Below are 25,380 nucleotides of genomic sequence, written 5' to 3'. Positions count from 1 at the left end.
GCGTGACAGGCTTGCTTTGATTATTGTTATTAATTTCTACGCCTCGCGCCTGTCTCACCGCCTGCGACCCGCTCCCGTTGTCCACGACTACCCTTACAACTCCCTTTCTTTCTCACACGAGCCTCAGTGGGAAGTGCAGCAACCGTGAGTAAGCGAGACAGCTAGTGGTATCATAGCACCGAAAGCTCTCGGGCTCGAGCTTTTCGGTGAAACGCACACTCGCACGCTCTCTCGCTCTTTCGCTCACCCGGTCGGTCTCTCGCGCGAGAGCATAAGCGAGATGCACCTGTGTGTGGGTCGAGAGATCGTGGCTCAGGCCAGCGAAGCCAGCAACCTAGGGTAGGCCACACCGAGTCGGAACTGCTGTCGAGGCACCAATTTTGTGGTAGATTTCGTGGCGAACGGTCCAGCTTTTCGATTTCGCTCCCGGTTTTGTGTGTGAAGGCAGCATTTTGTCGAGTTGTCGAGCGGGCTATCCCAGCGTCAGTCAATCAGTTCGAGTAGAGTTTAGCACCCGTGAAGTGTAGTTAGTTTTTAGGGGGAAAACTCTTAGAAACGCCATAAAAAGAATTCGAACTCGCTTGTACGAAGGTGGCTAGAGTGAAGTGAATCGCAACCGGTACGCAACGTTTTCTGCTAAACTAATACGGTACGAAAGCGGGTTTGGTTTTTAGTTTATAAAGTACATAGAAGCGATCGGGGAGAGATGGCCGAAGGTGAAGCAGTGCTTAAGGAACTGTTAGTGTGATTGAGTAGAGAAAGAATTCAACCAACAAGACAACTGCCGCCGGTAAACTCGACCGTGAGTCCGAGAAACATCCGACGGCCAAGTGTTGTGATACTTCAGACGACGGCAAGTTCACGCTGTAGAAGTGACGTTCCGTGTTTCAAAGTTTCATTCCTGCTTCCAATATTTACATCCTCACCAAAAACAGACCCCTCAAGAAACTGATCAAACACCCAATTCCTTCTGCGGTTTGGTGAGCTTCAGTGTTTTTGGTGGCGTATAAACATACCCGCCCGGATATTTGGGTCACCTTCCACCGTCCGTGTGCTCGTGTGTGTCTGTGTGTGTGAGTGATGGTGTGTCTGTGGGCTTAAGGTCTAGCTGATATCACGGGGCCTGCACGTTTGTGATACCGGTTGCCCCGGTGCCTCCCGAAATGGGGATTTCTTCGATGAAACACGAGATTTTTCCAACCGACTCGATCGAGCTAACCGCACACTCCATGGCGGTGGTGGTACCGCAACCACCGGTGAGTGAGGTTTAGCTTTTCATCTGCGCTGTTTTGGATGGGCGACGTTGTTGGACTGTTGTTTTGATTCTCGGTCGGAACACAGGGAGGTAAAGGATTTTTGAGGACATAGCACCGAAAAAAGCCCTTAGCCAACGATCATGGCAAACGCACTCGAGGGTGGTAGATCGATCGGTGCGTAACTTGAACCGGTTGATGTTTTTTTATTTCGTCTCGGGACACAACCACCACACTTCGTACACCGTTCGGACCGGGTTCGAAGATGTTGATTCGGACCTCAGCGATCCCACCTCAGAGAGAGAGGGTGGACGAGGTGCTTGTAATGACGTGAAGAGAAGGGGCAGGAGTAGCGTAGGAAAACCTTCTTCAACTGTCCGAGTCCGACACACTGTATCGCCTCGAGCCACCTCGAGAGTTCGTCCGTCCGCACGCACGCAGGATCCGGGACACTTCATGTCGGTCCTCGCAGACACATCAGACAACCCGTGTGTGTGTGTGCTGCAGTTGAGCCCAATTGCTCCACGGAGGGCGGATAAGCTAGCGAGGGATGCGGTACAAAAAAAAGCGATAAAAACTCTGAAGAGGACTCTCGCCCGAGTCCCCGGACACCCTGAAGCACTGACTTAGCCGCTTAAGTGGCAAAACGACGCTGAAGATGCTTCAAAAGTCTTCTCGGGTGCGTGTCTTCGGTTGTAGGATCGCGCTGCGCTGCGTCGCTAAAGCGTCTTGGGGGAATCTCGGGACAGAATTCCTGGTTGCCCGGTTGCCCCGGTCCCCAAGCATTCGGGAAGTGAGATGAACTAAGAGGGGAAAAAAAACAAGCAACACGACGAACACATGCACGTTCACGCACACAGCCTAGCAAACTTCAAGAGTGAGGCGTGGGGTGAGGGTGAGGGGGGGGGGTTTACATCGACGGGGCGACTAATCAGGACGGTGCCGGTGCGAGGACGGACAACAACCGGCGAGAGAACGAGAACGATAAAGAATTCCAAAACGGTTCCCTGGCGTGTTGCATGCGCGGTGCGGTTGAGCCAGGAGGCCGAGGCAAAGAGCGAAGAGCGAAGAACACAAAAATCCAGAACCCATCGGAAACCCCGCACACACACACACACAAGCACACATGCACACACGCACGCGCGGGACATGAGCAGGGGGTTTTTCGGTACGGAGAATCGAAACGAAAAACGCGCCATGCCATCCAATTCCATAGCGGACGCGGAGCGGATTTTCGGGGCAGAAAATGGTGTTCGGCAAGCGGGACGAGGCGACGCCCAGCCACAGGACGGGACAGAGCGAGGGCCACTGCTTGCTTCAAGTGGCTGGGGGAGATTGTGGGTGTTTTGCGTTCCGTTTCGTGTGGTGTTGCTGGAGCGTTCATTCAAGCCTGCCTTGATAAAGAGCCCCGATGCTCCGGGGCGTTCGTTGCTGCCCTGGCTCTCTGGCACCTACCCGGCCGCCGCCCGGGTTGATGCATTTCTGTACTTAAGATTATTTATAAGGGTCCCCGTACATGCTTCCATTTAGAGCCTTTAAGAGGTATCGCGACCCGACCGTTTCGGAGGACTTAATCGAAAAGCGCTCCGTAGCCTTTTTTTTAAATGGAATGGATGTTGTTGTTGTTGTGGGATAACACACTCAGAACCGGGCTTAAATATGGAAATGCATTATTACCTACTAGCAGCTACATTGTACCGTCATTCTCTAAAACATTCTCCCTCTCTCTCTCCCTCTCATTACAGGCATCAATCCGAGCAAAGTGACTGAAACAGAACGAACGACTTCAACGCAAGCGACGAATCCCCGTCGCAACTGTTTCGACCAGCCGTTTGATGGTGTTATTCGCGCGATAGTTGGTGTGAAACGTGTGTGTCTGTGTGCAGTGCCCAATAATATTCGGTTCCGATGTAAAATGATGCCCCTAAACGGTGGCGCCCAAACAGATCGTTGCAGCAGTGCAGTAGCCGCAAATCAACCCCATCGGTGGTGTTTTCGCGAGTGTCTCTCATGAGCCAAGAGTTACGTGAAGATTTTAAGCCAGTGCGATCGTCCCTTCGAGAGAAAAAAAAGAAGCAAAGAAAGCACTGCAATAAGAGCAGCGAGCAGAAAGGCAACACGGTGCATATGGTTCCACGGTGAAGCGCTGTTCGCTGTACGGGTGATAATAATAATGTGTAGCACCTCGCCGGTTACTGCCCGCCTGCCACCAGCAGCAGGAGGAACCGTGTACTAACGAGCCGCAATCAGTCCTATTCCGTCTGATCGTGTGCGTATATGGGTGTATGTGAGTGTGTCCTGTGTGTGTGTGTGTGTGGATCGCATATCGCGCGCGGCAAATCAGGCCCACGACGACGACGGGGCTTGTTGCGGGAAAAAGGATTTATTGTCCCCAATCGTGATCGGCAAACAACCCGTACCCTCGTACGATAACCACACGCCCTTCGTCCCTCCAACGGAGTGTGCGTACGTGTGTCTCTGTGTGTATGCGTCGGTGCTAGCGGTGCACTGTGGCTGTGAGTTTGTTTATGTGGCTTCGAGGAAGCGGCCAAGAATCGTGATTGTGCACACCGAGAGGTGGGTCTGCCGCTTTTACACTCTTCGCGGCTGTTTCGCCGCACTGCGGACGAGCCAGGCGAAAAAAAGTATGAAATAAAAATAATCCTTACTCCCCGTCCCGCCCCGGGTCCCGCAATTGCATTCTTCCACCGTTCCTTCCCCGGTTGAGAGCTCAACCGGTGGAATTGATGCGTGATTTTGGTGTGTCCTGTCCCTGGGCTGAAGAGGAGTGCTTGTGTGTCCGCGTGTGTCCCCATCGGTGGGGGGTTTTCTCGCAAGTGCGGAGGAGTGTTTCGTGTTTCGTGTTTGGTTGCAAAAGAGCCACAGTGCCTGTTTGTCGTTGTTGTGTGTCCTCCGATCAAAGCAAAAGCGGATTCTGTTGCCAGCGGAGAGTTTATCGCACACAAATAAATCAATTATTATAAGCTCGCGGAAGAGAAGTCGGGCGACTACGGGTGGTGCAGTTCCGTGCGATCGAGTGATCGAGCGTGTGTCGATCCGATCGAGTGGTAAGGATCGTGGGTGAAAAGAAGAAGAGCAAACAAAGGTGACCAAAACAGAAGGAAAGTAAGAAGAAAAAAGGAACCGAAAGTCGCGTTTTTTCGAGAGCTGTGAGTTGGTGTATTATCGTGTGTGTGCGTGTGTGAGTGGGTCCTGGTAGAAAGAATAGTGCAAAGAAGCGCTCCAGTCTGCGTATGTGTGCGCCGACAGCAGGATCATAAAACTTCTGATCAGCATTATCCTCAGCTGTTTGTGTACCGTGATCAACGCCGACCGATCAACAAAGCGGAGCTCGGTGCAAAACAATTGTTGTCCGCTGGGTGTTGTTTGCTGCTTGCACGCAGAAAATGTTTGACGTGCGCACCGTCGAATCGGGTGCCTGTTGTGATCAAGAGCGTGATAGTGGCGACAGCGCAATGTCAATGACCGCGCGACGACGGCGCGCCTTCCAGCGGCAGGCATGTCTGCTGAGCGTGCTGGCCGCCTTTTCGCTCGGCCTAGCGCTCGGCGTGTTTGTGCCGCTGATCGGTATTTCGCAGGCCGCATCCAAGGGTGCGATCGTGGTGGACGGGAGCAGCAGCAGCAGCAGCGGTAGTGGTAGTAGGTTGAACCTCGAACCACAGCCATCGTTACAGGCCCTGCATCATCCAGCGCACCAGATGCCTCATTTTCCGACAATCGACGATATCCGGTCGGACGAGTCGGCCGGTCCACGGGGCCGGTACGCGTCGGTGTCGTTTATCGCGGAGGAAAAGCTGGCCGGTGAGGGTGAGGTCATCTTCCAGCCGAAACTGGACGCGGATAGTTTGGCGGACAGGAAGTTGCCATCGCCGGGCGGCTCGATCGTGGAGCAGATGTTGGCGGGCAGTTCGAAGGTTGTGCCAGCGCCTCAGCAGATGCTTGAGCGGCGTGAGTCACGGGCGAGCAAGCTGGACGAATCGGCTGACCGGGAAGATTTGGAGGGCGTGATACGGGACGGCATTTACTGGGGTCCGAGTGTGGAGCGTGCCCTGCCGGTGGGATTCGATCAACGACAGAGCGATTCATGGTCGAGATATCTGCGAGAGGCGGAAGTGGAACGATTGGAGATTGGATGTGGACGTATGCAGAACCGTTTGCTGGTGTTCCGGGACGGGACACGGGCCTGTGCCCGCTATCGGCAGAACACCGACCAGATACAGGGCGAGCTGTTCTCGTTCTATCTCGGCCAGCTGCTAAACCTAACGAACCTCGCACCGAGCGCGGCTTCCATTATCGATCCGGAGGCGCGACTTTGGGCGGCGGCCACCGAAGAACTGGCCGGAGCGCAGTGGAAACCCACCAAACCCGTAGTCATCACCAAGTGGATCGGTAACCTTGAACCGGCCGGCATTCCACAACCCTTCCGGCCACTCGAACGCCACCTAAATCGATTCGATGTGCGCAACATCACCGAAGGGCTCGACCGACCGCGCGACGGTGTTAGACGCCTGCTCCTGGAACGTCTCGGCCCCGTCCGCGACAACTCCGTAGGGACGGGAGCAACTCCCTCCTCTTCCTCCCTCCTCCTCAACCACCCTGCCATCTCAACCTCCGCCACCGGAAGTTCTCGATCGGTTAGTGGAGCTAGCGCAATGGTCCGACCTGATCGTGTTCGACTACCTGATCGCTAACCTCGACCGGGTCGTCAACAACCTGTACAACTTCCAGTGGAACGCGGACATCATGGCCGCGCCGGCCCACAATCTCGCCCGCCAAACCGACTCCTCGCTGCTCGTCTTTCTCGACAACGAGTCGGGCCTGCTGCATGGTTACCGGTTGCTGAAGAAGTACGAAGCGTACCACGGCCTGCTGCTGGACAATCTGTGCGTGTTCCGGCGTTCGACGGTACGGGCGCTAGAGGCGCTCCGCGATGCGAGCGTTGGCCAGCGGCTGAACGCGCTGTTCGAGCGAACGACGACGGCACAGATACGCGACGTGCTGCCGCCGCTGCCGGAAAAGTCCGTCAAGATTCTAGTCGACCGCATCGATCGGGTGCTCGGGCAGGTGCAGAAGTGCCGGGAAACGTTCGCCGTCCGATAGCGTGCGTCGGCGGACGGTGGCTGAAGCAGCGAGCGACAAAAGACTGTGAGTCCTTGTGGAGCGAATGGGAATTTATTATTATTATATTATTGCTATATTGCTAGTTGGTTGTTTTATTTTACTGCGGCGCATTGGCGCGATCGCCTGTACAGACTGTCAATTGTAAAGTTAACTCGTATAGAAAAGATAGGAACGCGAACGTAGATAGGAAGAAAGATAAGAAAAGCGAGCAGCAGCAGCAGGAGAAAGTAAAACACGAGGAGGAGACAGAAAATAATGGAAAATGTTTAAAAAAAAAGAGGAGTTAAAACAAGATATGACGCAAACAGAATCAACCGCACAGTTTCACTGTAAAACAAATACACCGCCGATTCGAGGCCACGTCAGAGATCGTCAGCCCGCCACATCCCAACGCCGTCAGACGATAGGACGTTGTATAATTACAAAAGCCTTAACTCCACTTGCCACGATGCGATCTTTCAAAAACTCTGATGATTGTACGAACTTTTTGACAGCCGAGAGCCGTTGATCTTCGCTGCTTTCTCAGATACACACTCACACACACACATCGTCCCGTGTCCGTCGTATTCTAATCGCTCACTCTGTTTTCGGGGGGAGATTTGTTTTTATTGTTATTCATTTATTCCACTGCCAAAACCCTTAACCTCACCCGATTCCACGCCTTCCCTGAGCGAACGAGCGCACACTTCACTTCACATGCAAACGTACAACGGCGGTCCTACAGCGAGCGCGTCACGTCGAAGAGAACCGAAACACCGAACCGAAGCTCCGCATTAAAGGACCTCCTGGCGTGGCAGTTAAATAGAAATTCTCTTAGACCTCGATCAAAACCCCGGGCCAGGGCTCACTCTGTGTATGTATGTTTCCCTTCTTTTACATACACACACACATACGCGAAGAGCACACTCCGAGCGATAGAGCTAGCCGGTGAGCGGCGTAGCGAACGAACGACTTGTGCGACGGGCGGGCAAGCGACGAACCCGGGGCTAGAATTTGGCTTGCCTCCATTTCGCCATTGCTCTCGCACTATCGGATCGGATCAAATCGGAACCGCAATCGAATTACACGCCAATAGGGCGCGCGTAATCAAGCGTCATGCAGTCCAGATTGATTCGCACAGATAGAATAGAGCTGGAAAATTGGATCGATTGAATCGCGGTTCTTGATTTGCCTAGTGAGGGGAGCGCTGTTTCGGGAGGCATTTTAGGAGTTCCTTGGCGTCTTCTTGAAGGTTGTGTGTTGCAGAAGAACTAAACAGCCGCCATCTTGTGAGTGTTTCCTGCCAACATCAGTCAGCCAGCGTGTGCTGCATAATTGTTACATGCAATTTGCCGTGGCCCATTCCGTTCGCCGTCCCATCGTCCGTTTAAGCACAGAAAAAAAGAATGGAAAAACGTTTAGACACAGCACTCAAATTTCGTGTGCAGCGTAAGCGCATTACCCTCCCCGGGGGCAGTCCCGAGGAGTGTGCAGCGTGGCAGTGTCGTCCCGTGTCGGCAGAATATTTCAATTTTCTCACCTCTCACCAAAAGGTTCTTCTGGGCCGGTTGGAGTTGCCGTTGTGCTGATGGGAAAAAATATGGTTCTCGCTCGTGAACCCGTCCCGTTGCAATTGTCCCTTGCGTGATGTACCCTGGCAAGAGCCGGGACTCGGTGAGGGAACTGTTTTGGGGTGGCCGGGTGTCGCGTTTTTAAAACAATTACCCGTAGTCTGCCGCTCGCGCCCGAAACCAAAACCAACTACTGGGACCGGGACGATATGATAGCCTTCCCCAAATACTGGAGCTGGCATGGGGCCCGAGAGTCCCGCACACACTCGCAGATATTCAAAAGCACACGATCCTCGGTGCCCGGCACTCGGGGAAAAAGGGATCGCCCTTCTTTCTCTTTGTTGTTGTTTCGCCTCACTGTCTTTTAGCGCGAAGTCCTGCCCGCCCCGAAAAACTGACCACGACATGGCCGGTTGCATTGAATAACCCCCGTTGGCTGTTCGAGGTCGTTTTACCAAGTGGCCTTTCCCTCCCTGCTCGGGCTTTTGTTCCTCCTCCGCTGCTGTACTTGCTGTGCAATTCTTGTGCAAAAGCCGTCCAAAACTGTTCCGTCCGAGAGGTTGTTGATACCCTTTTTTTCGTTGTTGTTCTTTCGTGGTGCTGCCTGTTGCATATCCTGCCTGCCTCGTGGGTTTCCGTGCCCATGATGCTCTCTTGCTCTCCCCTCAATTAGTGAGCACCCGATGCTCCTAATCCTCCCTTTTTGTGACCTCACCTCAGCCCATCTCCCATCTTCTCCGCCACCCGAAACGTGCCACACACGTACAGTGAGGAAAGAAAAAAAAACTCTCAACCAGCCAACCTTTCGCCGGCGAATGGGTCTCATAATCTCGTGTGCGATATTTTCGCATTTTTAGCTTATGCTTTATGAAACTTATCTTGGGCTGGCTTCGTCCCCCCCCCCCCCACACACATCCACTTGGGAAGGGTTTGCCTCCTCCACACGCTGTGGGTAAACCGGCCCGGGAATGCCCTTTGGGCAGGCAAACATGAAGATGAAGGACGAAGCGGCGGAAACAAGGAAGAACTCAACAACCACAACAACAAAAAACGTGGACGCCTTAAACCCACAGCACAGGCTTGACTTGGTGGACACGCATTGGATCCGAGCGAAAGGGTTTCGAACCCGAACGGTTGGCTTGCTGGAGCGTAATCTCTCCACACGGAGCTAATATGCGCGATATTGTACCGAAGCCCTCTTGTGTGTTTGTGTGTGTGTGTGTGTGTGTGCTACAACAATTGACTACCGGTCCGTGGGAGGGGGGGATCGAGGAAGGGACTGTGTATGTGTGTGCTTTTCCCTTGCACCCGCGTAACAACGATGATGACGACGGTGAGGACGACGATGCCGACGCCGCGGTAATCGTGGCTAACCTCGCGAAAGATAGACTGATGAGCCCCAGGGAGCGAAGAATTTTTGTGCAGCGAAGAATATCCACCGTACTCCAGCCGCCCACCCCCGCCTCTCTTGTGGGATTGGGCTTTCGGACTTTCGGAACGTTGGGCCCTGTTCCTTGGTGTGCATGTTCCACAGAAGCATATCGGAAACACACGATAGAGTTGCAGTCCTGTATGGAAGGGCCCTCGCTCAAGCTGTGGGTGGTGTTACGATAGGAATTGCTAGTAATGTGGGGCTTTTGTTTTGTGCCTTCCAATTTTCCTAGCCAAGTGTTTTCCTGCATGTGCCCATTTATCATTTCACCCGGGTAGTTAGAATCCCATTTAGTTGGACAACTATTAATTGCTAATGGGGTTTATGACGGCTAGAGCTACAACATTTAGAAATTGAAGTCGTTAAGTGTCCAAAACTCTGCGTGCGGCTGGGGCTAGCTCTAGGAATTTTTGAAGCATAATCCACGGAGAACTCTTTGATATAAAGATTTTTTGTTTGATTCAGAAAAGATGATCGTTTGACACATCATCATGATCATCTTCGTCAAATTGTGTAAGTAACTCATTGTTGTGTTTGAGTTTAAAAGAATTAGAATGGGACAATCAAAATTGAGGACTTCGTTACTCTTTTTCCCTTTCGAAATAATTTTACAGAGTTCCAATCAACAGAAGCAGGTACAACCAGCCAACCTTTAAATAATCCTGCTTCAGTATTCTCTCCCTCTTACCGGATTTTCGGTCAAAGCTAATAATTTTCGAGTTCATTATCTGGAATTTGTAGTCCCATCGGTGGACCATCTTGGAAATCTTACCATCTAGAATTTCATTCCTTATGCAGGACAGACTATCCAACTAAAAGAAGAAGCATTTCAAGGAAGCTAGTAATGACAGGTCAAGTGCTTTATAGCTATTCGAGCCAAACTGGAAGAAGATGACTTGATATATCGTGGACTCCAATATTGGTTTTGCACAAGTATTTGGATCATTTGGAGGTGTATATAAAAACCTTTTAAGCCTCAAATGACTTGAATTATTAGTTTTAATAATTCTATTCATTTGAAATTGGATCGGAACATTATATTTCAGATAAATGTTTGGCAAGCTATCATACTAAAGGCCAATATTTCACCCCGATTATTTTGGGTAAATCAGCAATTAAAACTTTTCTTAGCCTTACGATCGCGATCGCGAAGAGTCCTGTCGAGAAATCCGCCATAAAAAAAATCAAAACCGGTGCTCCACTGTGGACAAACACGAAGCACACGAATTTTTCGACACTCTCGGCAGTCGCTCCAAGGCTACAGTGGTTCACTGGAAGAAATCACCTTCTCCATCATTCAGCCAGCTTGAAAGATGCGCTTTCCCCTATCGTGCCATGGATGGGTGGGTGGATACCTCTTTATGTGTGTGTGTGTGTGTGTGTGTGTGTGTGGGTATGAAGTAGAAAAAAAAATGCGGAACGGGATTCTGAATCTGTTGCTGAGGTTCATCCGGCGTCCTCGAATACGGTGGTGATGGGTGGGAGTAAGCAGGCAAACCACAGCGCAAGAATATATCGAATACATATGAAAAACAACAAAAGGGCAGACAGTAACCGAGAAGAAAGAATGAGAAACAGGAAGACAAAAAAAAGACAAAACAGCAAGACGACAGGCAAGCAAGCTCTCCGAAAGCGTGGAAAATGTGGAAAAATTGTGATCTACTATATATAAAGTAATTTATCTTAAATTTATCTAGTTGAAAAACCCGGGCTAAGTAAAAACAATAAATTTACCCCGTTGGGTAAGGCGAGTCGTCGGGTCGTCGCTTGTTTGCCGTCGCTGGCCCATCCATCCTTCCTGGCCCTTTCCTCACCACCCTACTGTGCGAAGGGCGCGATATGCGACCGAGCCAGAAACAAAGGGTCGCCACCGCGTGTATCTCGTGGGCTCGTTGGCGAGCGAGCGACGACACCGACGACGACGAGCAGCAGAACGAGCGTGCCGTTCTTATCACGACCTTTTAGCAATGATGAAGCATCACGAAGGTATCTTCTGACCCCGCGCCATTACCGTCGCCACCCCTTCCATCCCGTCGCTCCCAGGGATAATCCCCGCCGATCCCCGGGGTCTCCGCCCGGGATTAAAACGGCGATTTTGAGTTTTCTTCTTGAAAACTGCAACCCTCCCGCTCCGTCGCTCTTTCCCCTGACTCCTCGCTTTTCCTCTCCATTCCGCACGGAAGAATGATACCTTCCGGATGATGTAGCTTTTTTGTTTTTTTTTTAAATTTTGCTTTTATATTTTATTTTCGATACTGCGCCACCCGCCGATTCCCGGGTCGGACGGTAACCGTGTGTCGTACTTATCGTTGAAGCTAGCTCGTTCTTGGCTTCCCTCTTCCTTTACTGTGTGGGGGAAAACTCGGAAGGGACACATCCGAGGGTGGCGCACATCAGGATCGTTTCAGGAACAGCAACAAATCTTCGGGAGGATTATGTTTAGGGAGATAGCGAGCAACCGGGGGAAAGCACAATTGTATCATAGAAAGAAAGGCTTCGAAAGGAAGAATGTCTGCCAGTTGCGCAAATTTGGGACTGAGAAAGCTTCGTGCGTGTAAATAGTTAGTCAGTAAACCAGGTGCCAGGAAGTAAGTCAGAACGAAGGTGGGCTCCGTGTTTTGTGTAAAGTAAGCCAGATGAGAAAATCGATAACCCCTTCCACACGGAACACTAAACTAGGAGGTTGCGTGTGTGTGTGTGAGAGACCGGAAGCTTATGTATCATAGTAGAGAAGCGCAACAATCTTGTACCAAAAAATTGTGAATGTTTGTGAATAAAGTGCGTGAAGAACGGGGCGGTTTTCCGACCGGAAAATCACCGGAAACAAGTGACACACCGAGCCAGTTGGTGTGCTCGTTAGAAATGAAATCCAGCGTGTCGTTGTGTCTATTACTTCCCGAGGTGATTGGGAGCCTGGCTTTGTTTGCTCCAAGAAAGAAGGATTTTCTCTTCCACTCGCCTGCATTTGTGACGGTAATTATGGTTGCCCTTTTTTTTCGCTTTGCTTTGCTAGGACTGCATCGTGTTGTTTTCTCCCCTTTTATTTAGCTTACTTTTTTGGAAACAAATTTTTGAGCGTGGTGTACCGTCATATTTTCGTCACTCGATCGTCCGTAGGCTGATGAAGAAGAGTCGGGTGAGAAAAACGACCCGTGGCCGAACCAATGCAGGTGAAAACGACGTCGACACCGTGAAGAAACCACACAACATGGATGGGACGGCATGACAACATCCACAGCAAAAAACTTATGTTTCATCTTGTCACCAGAACTCGGGGCACCATAAAATGGCGTTTCATTTGTAGGCTCCCAACAACAGGGCCTCGGAGACCGGCAATGAACTGGACTGGACGAATGTTCGATGAACCGAATTTCTTCTTGTTCCCCGCCCGGTGTCTTTCCCCATCTTTCTCCTTCTCTTGTTTGCCCTCCCCATCAAAGCTCGTCGTCATCAGCACGCACTTCAGCATTGTCAGCTTCATCAGCGCGCGCGCGCGCGCTCTCTCACCGCACTAAGGGAGTTTGGGGAGCTCGAGTCTTCGTCCGTTCGTGTGCTTTTTTTTGGTTTGGTTTGGTTCGGTTTAGTTTTGCGCCTTGTCTGCGCTGTGGTATTCACATTTTTATGATCTTTCTGCTCCCCTTTTACCTTCCCCCTTCCATTCCAGCTTTCCCGTGCCCTTCGTTCCGGTTCTTCTTCTGCCCCCCCTTCATTTCTCACACCGCGATTCCGCTACAGTTCCGCTACGCGCCTGCGTTTTGTTCACAGTCTCCTTTCAGTTTGCTGCGCTACAATCCACAGCCGGACACATACGGCGAGCTACAAAACCGAAATAAAATCAAAAAGACAGCAACAGCAACAACAGCAGAAAAACAAAAACAACAACAAAACGCACGCAGCAACAAACCGGGCTGAACCGGGCATCTCTCCGGGGCTCTTGAAATGGTGACAACGGTAACGATTATGATGGCTCTCGATCGTCGCGCCCGGGAGAAAACATTCCGTCCGACAACCCCACCCGGCGAACTGCGACGGGAGGGAGGTATGAGGGGGGGAGCATTTCTGATGGTGTGCGTGTCCGGTTGTTACGCATGTGCTGGTAGTGTGAGTTTCATGTTGATCTTTCTTCACAGAGCGAAAGAGCGTTATCAATTCCAGCTGACCACAAGACGACTCCGGGACAACGCATCCCCCCACGAAAGCGGTAAGCAAAAGCCAAAAACAGCACCTTTAAGCATTATCACTCCTTGTCCAGCCTATAAAATGACGACCGTTTATACTTATCAAACCGAACGAGCACTGCACCGAGCAGTGCGCAAGGGAAAGCGAGCGCGGCAATGCATAGCGAGCGCACAAACATGATTAGGGCGCATGCTAATGCTTCCAAAACCCAGCACTCCCCAACACGTGTGAGAGAGTGTGGAGAATGAGCGACCGGCGATCGAGAAAAAACAAGGCATCGTAACGCTTCATTTCGACCGAAGAAAACCATTCTGGATCGAACGAACCAGACAGACAAAACACGACGGGTCCACGAAAGGAGGCCACCGACGGCTTCTGGAGCAACTAATTTTCGGGGGAACACATGCCTGTGTGCGTGTGTGTGTGGGTTTTGGCAGGGGTAAAAAAGGGAGGGTGCAATAACTACCACCGTTCTTGATCGTGCTAATCGTTTAGCTTTAGCGCATCGCATCATTGTTGTGTGTTTTATTTTTGCTCTTTTTCCGTGTCTGGTTTTTAGAATCGTGTGAAACGACGAGCCCCAGCATTAGGGAAGCTGTAGCTGCCTGTTTCAATGTCTGCTGGAACTGGACCATCTACGATGGAAACATGCGCATCGGTGCATCTTAATGATAGGGGGCCGGCCGGGGCCCTTTTTGGTTTAGAAGATGAGCATTAGCACTCGAATAACAGTGTTGTGCTTGCATCTGATTATGAGTCACCGTGTAAAGAATTTTCGATCCACAAAAAAGAGAATACACGGGTTAGAGATTTGACGACGATAGTGAAACAAAAGTGCATAGATAAGCATGAGATGTCTGGAAGAAATCTAGTCCACAAACAAGGTTCGTCGCTTGTGTGAGTGTTTTGTTATTTCGCTGCAATTGAAAGCATTTGCAGGTAGCAAAGTTAAAAGTAAACAAACAACTTCAAAGATATCCAGCAGATGTGTGGAATCTTGTCCAAATATCAGAATCATCGCTTGTGAGGTTCATCACTTGCGAGGTTCGTCGCTTGCTCAAGTCTTTCGTTCATATTTCACGATTAAAGGCTCTGACTCATCTGTTGTTGATGATTTGTATTAGTACGAACGGAAACACACACACCTTCCGCTTACATTGTTTCTACCAATATAATGATAATTGTTTAATTTAACACCTTTAAAATAAATATAATAAAATTTTATAATGCACCAAAGTCAGACAGACAGCCAGACAGCAGAAGGCAGCGCATAACGGCGGCAAGTTAAAGATTAAGTTCTAATGCACTTTGGAGCGCTCGTCACGCTCATACGCTCTGGCACCTTCATCCTAGGGCCCTTGCAAAAATGACAAAAGCCGCTGCGAAACACACACACACACACACAAACTACATCTCATTACGCACCATTCACACCCGTGCGCTAATTGGTAAATATAATGATCGCCCGGCACGGCCCCGGCGAAAAGCGTTTGTCCATTTTGGTTCCAGTTCCAGCGGTGGTGGAGCGCACCGAAGTACGCTGCTGCACTCCAACAACATCATCATTTTGGTATTTTGCTATTCCGAGTGGACAATGTCAAGCGTCGTCGTGGTGGCGTTGATTGCTCGTGGACACTCACATGCCACACGATCTGCTAAGTGTAGCGAGAGGTGGACGGGGGGTTGGTTGGTGGTAGGAAAAAAGCACAAAAACAGAAAAAAACACTGCCACTGAAATCACGATCCCCTTCGGTCAAATGAACGCAGCAGCAGCAGCAGCCATTGGCATTTCGCACTTGCACGCTGCGACCTCGACTCGCTCCGGTAGCCTCAAACGTGTACGCACTAAACGCCTTGGGACGCATCTCCGGCCATCCTAGAATGGTATGCACAGGGCGTGGGACAGTGGGAAGTGCAAGGACGGGTACCTTTCCCCTCCGAACCTCCCCAGCTAGTGCTGCGTGTCTTGTTTTTCCTTTGGGAAGCACTATTTTTTGTTGTTGTTGTGTCGTTGTTTTCCTTTCGTTCGCACAAAACGGTTTCCATTTGATGATATTTATACGCTCCCCCCCGGTGTCGGATGTACGGCTTAAAGCTCCCTCCCTGTGGCCTGAGAGGGGGTGGTATGGGAGGTAGGGAGAGGGCAAGGCGAGAGACTAGTAGCGAGGTAGTGTGATTGCAATTGGCAATGTCAACGAACGGCTAGGAAGCGCTAGGAATGAGATCGGAAATGACGCCGAAGTCATTGGTGTGAACAGCGCGCAGGCAAACAGAAGCGGACAAAACACAAAATAAGGTGGTTTGCAGTAGTAGCCGGGCGGCCAGCAAATGTGTGTCTCGGGCTCGGTGACGACAATTGACGAAGTGCAGCAAACGTTTCAACGCGCCACGGATAATTGTTCACGGCAAGGTGTGTGTCGGCAAGCAATTTTTGCGACGATCGTTTTGTGTCTTAAGGTGTCTAAATGGGGTTTGAAGGGTTTCTGCTACCGGAACGCATAGGGAGCGTTTCCACACGTTTTCGCTATGATCACGCCGCAATGTCGGATCGGCGTGGTATGGAGGATGTGATGTCAGGATTTCTAAACAAAACAAAAAAATGTCTGAAATTTATTTACTAGATTATAATACGATTAATTAAGTTATTAATATTAGTTCAAAATTTTTCTTTTCAAATATCGATTCTTCAAGACTTAAAACAACAGCTTTTATCCTCATTATCTTCTAAGTACCAGTGCCAGTGTTGCGCGATGGGTTAATAATATTGCGTTTTATAGCAGTAATTGAGCTAGTCTTAACAGTCTATTATTATAAACTCAGAAAAGAGAAAAAGAGAGCAGCTAGGCCCGCCATGGTTGCTTGTAAATTCTTCTTCTTCCTTGCCACTTACAACATGTAGAGGAGTCGGCTTGCCATTGCTGACAAGAATTGATTTTACCCATAGCCGAAAAATCAGTCCTGCGTATGGTCTGGATGGGATTTGAACGCCGGTCTTGCCATGTGTAGACCGGAGCAGCTATCGGTTAAGCCACCGGATTGCTGACCAGCAGTTAGGTCAGCATTAATTTACAGCATACAAAATAGCACCTGGTCAGTAGGTTCCAGGACTCTAAAGAATTGAAGGTATGTTGGTATTATATTTTAATTTGCCGTTTTTATCGATGACTGTTGTCTTGAGCTCTTCTAACCTTCACCATGACATTTATCGCATCCGATTGATTCTGCAGCAGGTTTAAGTCTTTGAGATTCTTAAACATTCCATAGATCACATCCCTACTCAATCACCGCAATCATTCTCGGCTGCAATGCTCCTCGTCAGCAGCTTCTATATGGGTCCACAACATGCATGATAGACTTCATCTCCTCCGTGAAACAAATCGAAGAGTGAGAGCAGCAGAAAAAGAATACAAATTCCCCCCCAAAAAAAACACACAGTTCCTCTATAACCATGCTAGCCGAACGTGGCACTGGGGCTCAGTGTGGCCCGGTATACACGGTCACCCCCAGGCTTGGGTGGTGAGATCGAACGGCGAGAATCAAAATGTTCCACTTCGAACGAGCTAGAGCTAGAGTCACCCCTAGCAAGGTCCTAGCGACCGGCGGCGGGTTGGAAAAGTGGCTGTACACCACAGCCACGGGTCTCACGGAAGATTGTGTTTCTTTCGATTCCGGCGGGCGGCGATCGTACAATTATGTAAATCTACTACACGCTCGCCCCACACACACACACATGCGACGATCGAGTTGGAGCGGAAGAAGCGTGCAACGCCAAGGGAAAATAATCACGCTCGTTGTATCGGGGTGTGCGCGCGCGTGTATGTGTGTGTGTGTGTGTATGTGTGTGTGGGTGTAGTGTGAGTAGAAATGGTACTTATGTTCTTCAGGGTGTTGCGGCTGCTGGCTTCGCCGCTTCTTTGGTTGCGGTTGCTTGACATTGTGACGCGCTTTTTAGCGTTTCCGATGCGACTTGGTGCGGGAAGCACAGGGCGTGTGTGTGTGTGTGAGTGTCTCACCAGTGGGCCAGAACCAGTTTGCCGTCTGTTAAGGTTGAGGCTGCTGTTGCTGTTGTTGTTGTTGCCGCTCTTGGCCGCTTTCTGGAGCGAGCTGAAAACTGAGATTGGGCCGGGCCCGGGTAGATCGGGCGAGACTGCAACGGCCAGACCTCGCAATGACAACAAAACGGTTCTCGCACGCAGCATCCACTCATCCATCCACCCATCATCTCTCCGTGTGTGTGCGTGTGTGCACGTGGAGAGATCGATCCGTTCGGACCTGTTTCTCGACCTGACGAAGGTGCTCAATCCACGTCTTTCCCTGCGGACTTCTAGGATGGAGCGGCACTAGACACCGCCGACGACTCGGCTCCACCAGTGATCGATCACCGACCGAGGAGATTCACCTCGTAAAAAGCACGTGCTTTGGTGCAACCCTATTTGCGTTCGGGACATACACTCGGGAAGGGCGTGAGCCAGCGCGCGCGCGCGCACCCGTACGCTCTGTACTCTCGACATCACTCGATCTCGCGGGTCACGATCGTAACCGTTCTGTCGCACCTATATGTCACACGGGAGGGAAGGTGGTGGTGAGATGGTGGTGGTTGGAAGGGGGACAGTTGCGATGTATGAGCGATGCACATTCGGATGGACGGAGAGTAGCGGCGAGGTGTAAAACATTTCAATTAGGCGCTGAATTAAACAGCCGATCGATGTTTGATTAAACGCATTTGCTGCAGGGCAAGATGGATGGTTTGCTGGTGGTGGTTGAAGGCGGAAAGATTGCACATGGGGATTTGTGTGTTAAACGGGGGTAATATTGTACAGTATCGACCGGTGGATCTTTGCTAGAAATTTAATTGATTGTTTTTGGTTTATGGAGTAATGTTGGTATACAGTATTGTACATGGGTAGTGAACAGAAATCTTAAATGCAGGCATTTACTGCGGGCTGACCACAATATATTTGTTAATTGATATGTTGAAGTGATTATTATACCTTTATTTCCAGACCGACTAGCAACTCAAACTTGAGGACTAAAGAAAGCGTTCCATTGAAGAGACAAAGTGTTCATAGAAAGTTGCTAATCATCCCTAACTAAGTCCAACATTTTTTAGAAAAGCGTAAATATTCAATCCAGTCAAGGACATCTATTTGGTCATACGTAAGGCTTTTCTATTCCACGTCTATAGTCAAGAGATTATGAGCCTTCCAACAGACATCCTATACGATAGTCAAGTCTCTTAACTCTGTAGACTGCATACAGAAGATCCCTTACTTATTCGTTGCTTTAGCTGTATGTAGTTGAGATGATCAAAAAAAGAAAATCTTCTCAAATCTCTCAAAATATCTGTGATGTCTAATAATAGAAATAATAGTTCTGATAATTTACCAGGTGTTATTTCAATAGACACTTACTACGATGTTCTTCAAGTACAGAACATTCTAGGGAAGCGGATGCCTTACTCATCTCACTTAAGACACCTGTGGGGATATTAGTTGTTCTTATAGGTAAAAGGAACAAACATTCAACCGGGGCCAATAATTTGCTTCGTATTCCAGCAGATACTACATAAGTATGATACCCAATTCTCTTCTCCCTTGTGATAATATCATGTGAGTACTTATCTCAGTAAATCAGTACAAGAGTTTTGAAGATCATCAAAAATCAAAGGCAAATATTCGCCTTGCCTGCAGGATAAAACAATCATTTTTCATACCGTCCTATTGTAAGTGCTCATCTTATTCCTCCCTTACATTCACTTTACCCTACAATTAAACTAGTGATATATGTTGGACAATCTACCGTTCCATTAAAGCACGTCACTCATCGTCCGTCCGGACCGTCTTCAACGTTGGCCCGCTTGCTTATGAAAGCGTTCGTCGTCGTCGTCGTCGTCGTGGTTCATCGCAAGGATTTGGGCAAGGATGTGATCCTCAGTATAATCCATCCAAACCACAAAGGACCGTTGGCGATTTGGGCATCGATTTTAGCAATCCATCGTCGTTCGATGGAGTCGGTTCCTGATGCACCGGCGATGTTAATCAATCATCGCTCTTCGCTGACGCCCATTTTGCGACGCAGCAGGAAACAGGGCTTTCCCGGTGCAAGTGCGAGTGCAAAACAACAACAAAACCGCAGTGCTGCCACTTTTACGATCCTGCCCAAAGCATCCTCGAGGCGTCCGAGTGCGCTCGGGCTCGAAACACGAATTTGCCACCCCGGGCCAAACGTTTGATGGAACGGAATTAATTCGTATTTAATACAAGGGGTGCAGTGTGTGTGAGAAGTGCATTTACTCTCCCACCCTCTTGTGGGACGTCCCATTTTTCCGATGGGGGAATGCCGATGCAATTTTCGCTAAAAGGAAAACAAGGATAAACAGCTAAATGTAAGCTTTTTGCACGTTTCCCGTTAGGGAGGATTGGTTGGAGGGGAGAAGGGGGAAATGGAAGTGCAACGGGGGGATAAGATCCCGATTGGAAGAGCCATTCATCAATCCTTGACTTTTGGATCCGGCCCACTGCACACACTGCGGAAGGAGGTACCGATCACATCATAGTTGATGGATAGCAAATTAAGGGCTGGCATTGTGGCGATCAGATGCAGCCTTCTTTGGCCAGGATGCCTCGGAGAGTATGTTTTTTTGAAAGGGGGGACGGATCACTGCACTCTGTAAAGAATGCATTGGAGTTTGTACTTGAGAGTAATGAAGTTTATAATGGCAGGAGAAACTCATTAAACAAAGAAATAATAACATTCTCCTGTATTAAGGATTCTGCAAGGAATTATGCTTACACAAAAAAAAGCTTAAGTCGGTACAAACAACCCCAAAAAGCCACCAATCCGTTTCAAAAATTAAAAACACACCACCAACCGACCAAAACACAACGAAAGACTGCGGCACAAGCGACGAACCCGACGACGAACCGTTCCAAGTGATAATGCTCACGGTTCCACAGCTCGGAAACCTTCAAAAACTTCATCCAACCAAACGGACGTCTGCTTTTGTCTGCCACCGTTCCCCCCATCCCCAACCCCGATCCCCCCTCCCCACCATCGTTCGGGTGCTGTACGCTGTTCGCGTTTTAATTTATGCACAGTGTCAAAACTGCAAAATGAAAAGTTGTCCCGCCGACTATGGCCGACCCGGGCACCATCAAATTGAGGACACATCTGGGGCGGAGGGGAACAAGAGGGGGAAGGATGTGGAAATGGAAACGGGACGCGGTGGGAGAGACGGTGATCGAGACGAAAATATGTGCGAGTGATGTGTAGTATGATCGGTTCTGGTCGCGAACGCGTCGAGGCTTGTTGGAGCTTTTTGGCATGAGCGGCAGTTCGGTTTCTACTAAAAATGCGTGGTGTTTGTTTAGAAGCGATTTGTTGTTTCAAAAACAGATTTTCCCTATCCTGGGCTCCTCTTCGCTTGAACAAAAAAAAAAAAAAAAAACACGTAATCTTCTGCATGTGTGTCACGGACGGTTGGGCACAAAATAGAAACAAGACACATTTTTCTTCACCTCACTTGGACTAGGGGCTGGAATGAGGGGAAGGGAAGGGGAATTTTGGGGGGGGGGGCAGAACTCTCTTGCCCGGTTTCTCCCCTCCCCTCCCCCCTACGAGGAACGTTAATCAGCAGACAAGTTGCTCGCTCTAGGACTGATTGACTAGCAGCAGGTTGGAGGATTAGTAGGATCGATTCCTGAGAAACTCTACACCGGATCCCAAGGTCTAGACCTGGTGCTGCTGCTGCTGCTGCTGCCAACGATTGCCAAAGGACCGAGGAACGGGTGAAGTGAGATGCGAGGGAAAAAATAACAAAAACAAGCATTTAACCCTCGTTTAACACGCAGCAATCGCACCGAAAAGGCTCCCGTCTTGAATTTGATGGATTAGGAGAAACCTGTCGTCCTCTTGGTAGGCTTTTTGTTTTTTGCTTTGCTTTTTTCTTCCTGCTCGCTGCCAGGAGAATCCGAATCGACTCTTCGCGGGGGACTCTTCAAACTCCTCCCTCTCCCTTTCCCTTTCCCTCTCCTTCAGAGCTTGCAATCAAGTGTTCATCGGCAGTGTTGCTGCTGCTGCTGCTGCGGTTTTTCGGGTAAAGTTGCTTGTTATTTTTGTTTATTTCAATTTCTTTTCAGTGTGTGTGTCTGTTTCGGGGCTTACTAGAAGGAGGAACCATTTTTCGCCCTCCAAAAAGCGAGTTTTCTTCGAAGCTCTCCTCGTACTTCTCCCTCGGTGTGTGTCTGCCTCGTGTGGCGTACTTATGAATTTTGAAAAATAGCTCTCCTCTACCATTCCGACCTGCTGCTGCTGCTGCTGCTGCTTTGAGCAGGTCCCAAGTGGTACAAAGTCAGCCAGCAAGCCAGTCGCCAGTCGAATAGGAAAAAAAGAAAACAAAAGGCAACCCGCAATGATGATGGTGGCATGATGGGCTTCCAAGGGGAGAAGGACGGGGAAACCGGGCCGAGGTGTATGTAAAATATTAGACGACAGGCGCTGGGTGATTTGTTTTTCGGCAGTGAAGACAAATATCTTTATCGTGCTTCTCTTTTGCACCAGCGTTCGTTTGGCCCGTATGCGCCTGCCCGCAGACGCTAGCCTTTCCAGCGATGCAAAGCGATGGGGCATCCCTTGCATTTCGGGGCATAATTATTCAAGCAAATAGTGAAAACCTTGCCTCATTGAACCATTTGCTCGTGCAATCAAAATTCACATTTGGTCCCGTTTTTTTTTCTTCGCCGGCGCTTCGTGAACCGTACGAGCTTTGTTGATGAACGATCTCGCTCCGGGCCCCGGTAACCCGGTTCCTACGGAGCCCGGAGGAACTACGAGAGGGATAGAGGAAGGAAGGAACTACAGTGGGGAAAAAGTGTATCAAAAACAATTCCTATTCGCTTGAAATCGGACATTCCTCGTCTGCATTCTCGCCGATGAATGACGCGCTGACACATGTTTCACGTTCACGGACTTCTGGCTCAACCATCGCGGACCTGGATCAACTTTCTCGGCCGAACGACGGACAACGGTGACAACCCGAACCCGAACAAGTGATTAGAAGCGGAAAATGTCAAATATGAGTCCCTGTCAAACTGATCCATGGATGGAAGCACCAAGGAAACAGACACACACACACACAAAAACTCCAACCTCTGTCGATCAACGTCGATCGGTTTGGTGGCAGTGGAGGCCGCATATTGGGCGCATATCTGCGGGTTACGATGTACGTACAAAATATCTACACAAAATAGAACAAGTCCCGTCTTCCATCCCACCCACCCCCCGGAAACTGTCTCAACCTCACTCTCTCTCTCTCTCTCTCTCTCTCTCTCTAGGACACCGAGACACTGTTCCCGAAATCGGCGTGGACCAAGGCGTGGACCAAGCAAACTAGTTCTGGTGCTTTGTTTCTTCTTCGGGTTCGGGGGCCACCTTCAAACTCCTGTTGGGATTTTCATTAATGTGTCACTCCACTGTATTTGGCCCGTCTTGTCATGTTTCCTTCTCCTTTCTCTCTCTCTCGCTCTCTCTCTCTTTCATCTGTCTTTCTCTGCTTGTTCGATATTTTAACATCGATCCTTCAGATCCCACAGCAGCTCCACAACGAGCACGGGCCTTCCTTTTTTGACGGATCTGTCAGCTATCGATTGACGTTCGGTTTCCTTTCGGGACTGAACCGCTTTTGCCCCACACACACACGCACACTTTCTTAGCCCGGCGTTGTGCATGAGGAATTTTGGCTTCCTTCCACCGAACAGCTCTCCGACAGTTGCTCCGGATCTTATTCTAGTGCGTGTCGGGTCGGTTTCGGACACTCGGTCCGAAATTTGGTTAATCTTTCCGCATTCTCTCCAGCATTCTCTCTCTCTCTCTCTCTCTCTCTCTCTCTCTCTCTCTCCCCAACGCATGGTCCCACCGGACACCCGCTGGTCTTTCACCGTTCTTTGCTTCACCGTGAAACCATCTGACTGCCATTCATTTTTCCTTATTACTTACTGTTTTTCTTCTTTTAAACGCTTTCCCTTGGGTGACGTCGGGTTTGGGCTTTACGTTGTCCCTTCCAAAAAACAGCGCAAGGGCCCAAGACTGACGATAAGAAATTAAAACATTTATTACCGATGCCTTCCCACTCACCACCGGTCCACCACACGGCTGCTGGCCGTTCATAGATATGAGAACGCAGAACGAGCCGTTTTATAGCTGCTTGACTTATCTTGCCCATTCTTGCTTTCGCTGTTTGGCCTCCTGCTTCTTGCCGGTGAAGAAAGTACGCTCTACGCTGGCGGGGTTTAAAATTAAAGCACACAGTTTAATGCACAAAGCTACAAACAAAGAACTGTGGCGAGTGTAACAGTCAGGTGGACTGAACTGTCTCATCACTGTTGCATTTCACTTTCAAACGAAGCACGGAATAGATAGCTACAAATGCTCCAACTACCATGGTAAAAAGCATGTGAAGTTGATAACATTTTTCGACTGCGATGATCTGCCCTTTTCTGCTTGGTCCAAGACGATTAAGTTGCTTCAAGCACTTCATTTGCGAGGAAGAAATTGGTGGCCCTATCGTGACGAAATTAACCAAATGTTAGATAACATTGTTCGGTTGAGAAAAAGGGCGCGACTGATGGCCAATGGGCGATTTGGTTAATGCAGGAGAAAACGATTAAATTGTTAAACGTTTGATGGTAATCGACTTAAGATTATATCGTTTTATGTTTGTCTCTGAGATCCTTAACCCCTTAACACCTAATTTTAAGTTGAAGCAATTTTTGCGTGATGCTTAAACCTTTCCATATTCGATCGCTTCAACATGCCATTCACTCAGAATCAAATTGAATGTAATAAGCCAAATTAAATAACTCAAAGAAATGCTTTCCTCCTATTTTGTGTGTCCAGGAAAATAGCACATAATCTTTACTGCCAGTTTATTCAATTTAAGCTAAGCTCTAGTCTATTTTTACTTTTGCTCACAATTTAAGAAATTTCTGTCATTTCTCACTATCCCCATACGAGTCTCTGTTTTCTGCCTCAAAACTCACAAGTCCACAGCCGGCTTAAAAAAATCCGCGGGAGTTTCACATACCTTCCAGTTTCCAAAAAAACAATCCATTTTCGACACCGGAAGCCCACAAACGAGCAAAACGGCGTCTGCCAATGGGACGAACAGGACGTTTCTGTCCCATCACCGCCATCGTACCTCCCCATAGCTTCCCCATCCACGAACCATCCCGGCGGTTCGAAACCCGACTTTGAAATTGAATTCAAGCTTAACTAATGACACCAGGTGAAATAATCCGATAACACCGATCCCGATACGGACGCGTACAGCGAAATGCTTTCACCCTGCTCGGTAGTGTGCCAGACCCGAGAAAGCGAGACAGGATCAAGCTCCCGAAAATAAAGGGTGACGAGTTCGGCAGTGGAGTGGAACCGAAAAATCGAACCTCAAAGACAGCTCTTTCTTATCTCGCGCAAAGCATTCACGGGTAGCGAAGAAAAACACTACGCACACTGCCAAAAAAACAGACCCCAAACCCGTCGATCGTGAGCCACTGACGAGCGATGCAAAAATATGCCGACGTACGAGAAAAACTTGCGCTCACGATTTATGTTTCGCGACAAAATGTTGCTCTTTGCGGTTGTTTCGCTTTCCAAAAAGGTCTCGGTGAGGGAATTTCTAAGTCAGCTCATTCTGCCCAGGACAACAAGCGAGCCAAGGTAAAAAAGTCACTGATCTTTGTTTTTTTTTTTGTTGCTCCTCTGTTCTTCGACCGTAGCGCCAGTAAATTAAAAGGTCCCAACAAAGCTTAACCGATGCGTAGGTAAA

At 49.4% G+C, this 25,380-nt stretch overlaps 1 protein-coding gene across 1 annotated transcript; it reads left to right on the top strand.

Annotated features, from left to right (window-relative positions):
- The first annotated feature begins 360 nt into the window (after nucleotides 1–360).
- LOC118513763 (extracellular serine/threonine protein kinase four-jointed) lies at nucleotides 361–12,245 on the top strand. Its single transcript, XM_036059936.1, is given in 3 exon segments — nucleotides 361–649; nucleotides 2,999–5,809; nucleotides 5,811–12,245. Coding segments are annotated over 2 exon segments (1,713 nt in total). The 5' UTR covers nucleotides 361–649; nucleotides 2,999–4,660; the 3' UTR covers nucleotides 6,375–12,245.
- The last annotated feature ends 13,135 nt before the right edge of the window (nucleotides 12,246–25,380 follow it).

Source organism: Anopheles stephensi, chromosome 3 (assembly GCF_013141755.1).
Source record: "Anopheles stephensi strain Indian chromosome 3, UCI_ANSTEP_V1.0, whole genome shotgun sequence".
NCBI lineage: Eukaryota > Metazoa > Arthropoda > Insecta > Diptera > Culicidae > Anopheles > Anopheles stephensi.
Note: the sequence above shows the minus strand (reverse complement) of the source record. Positions and strands in the feature narration are given on the sequence as shown.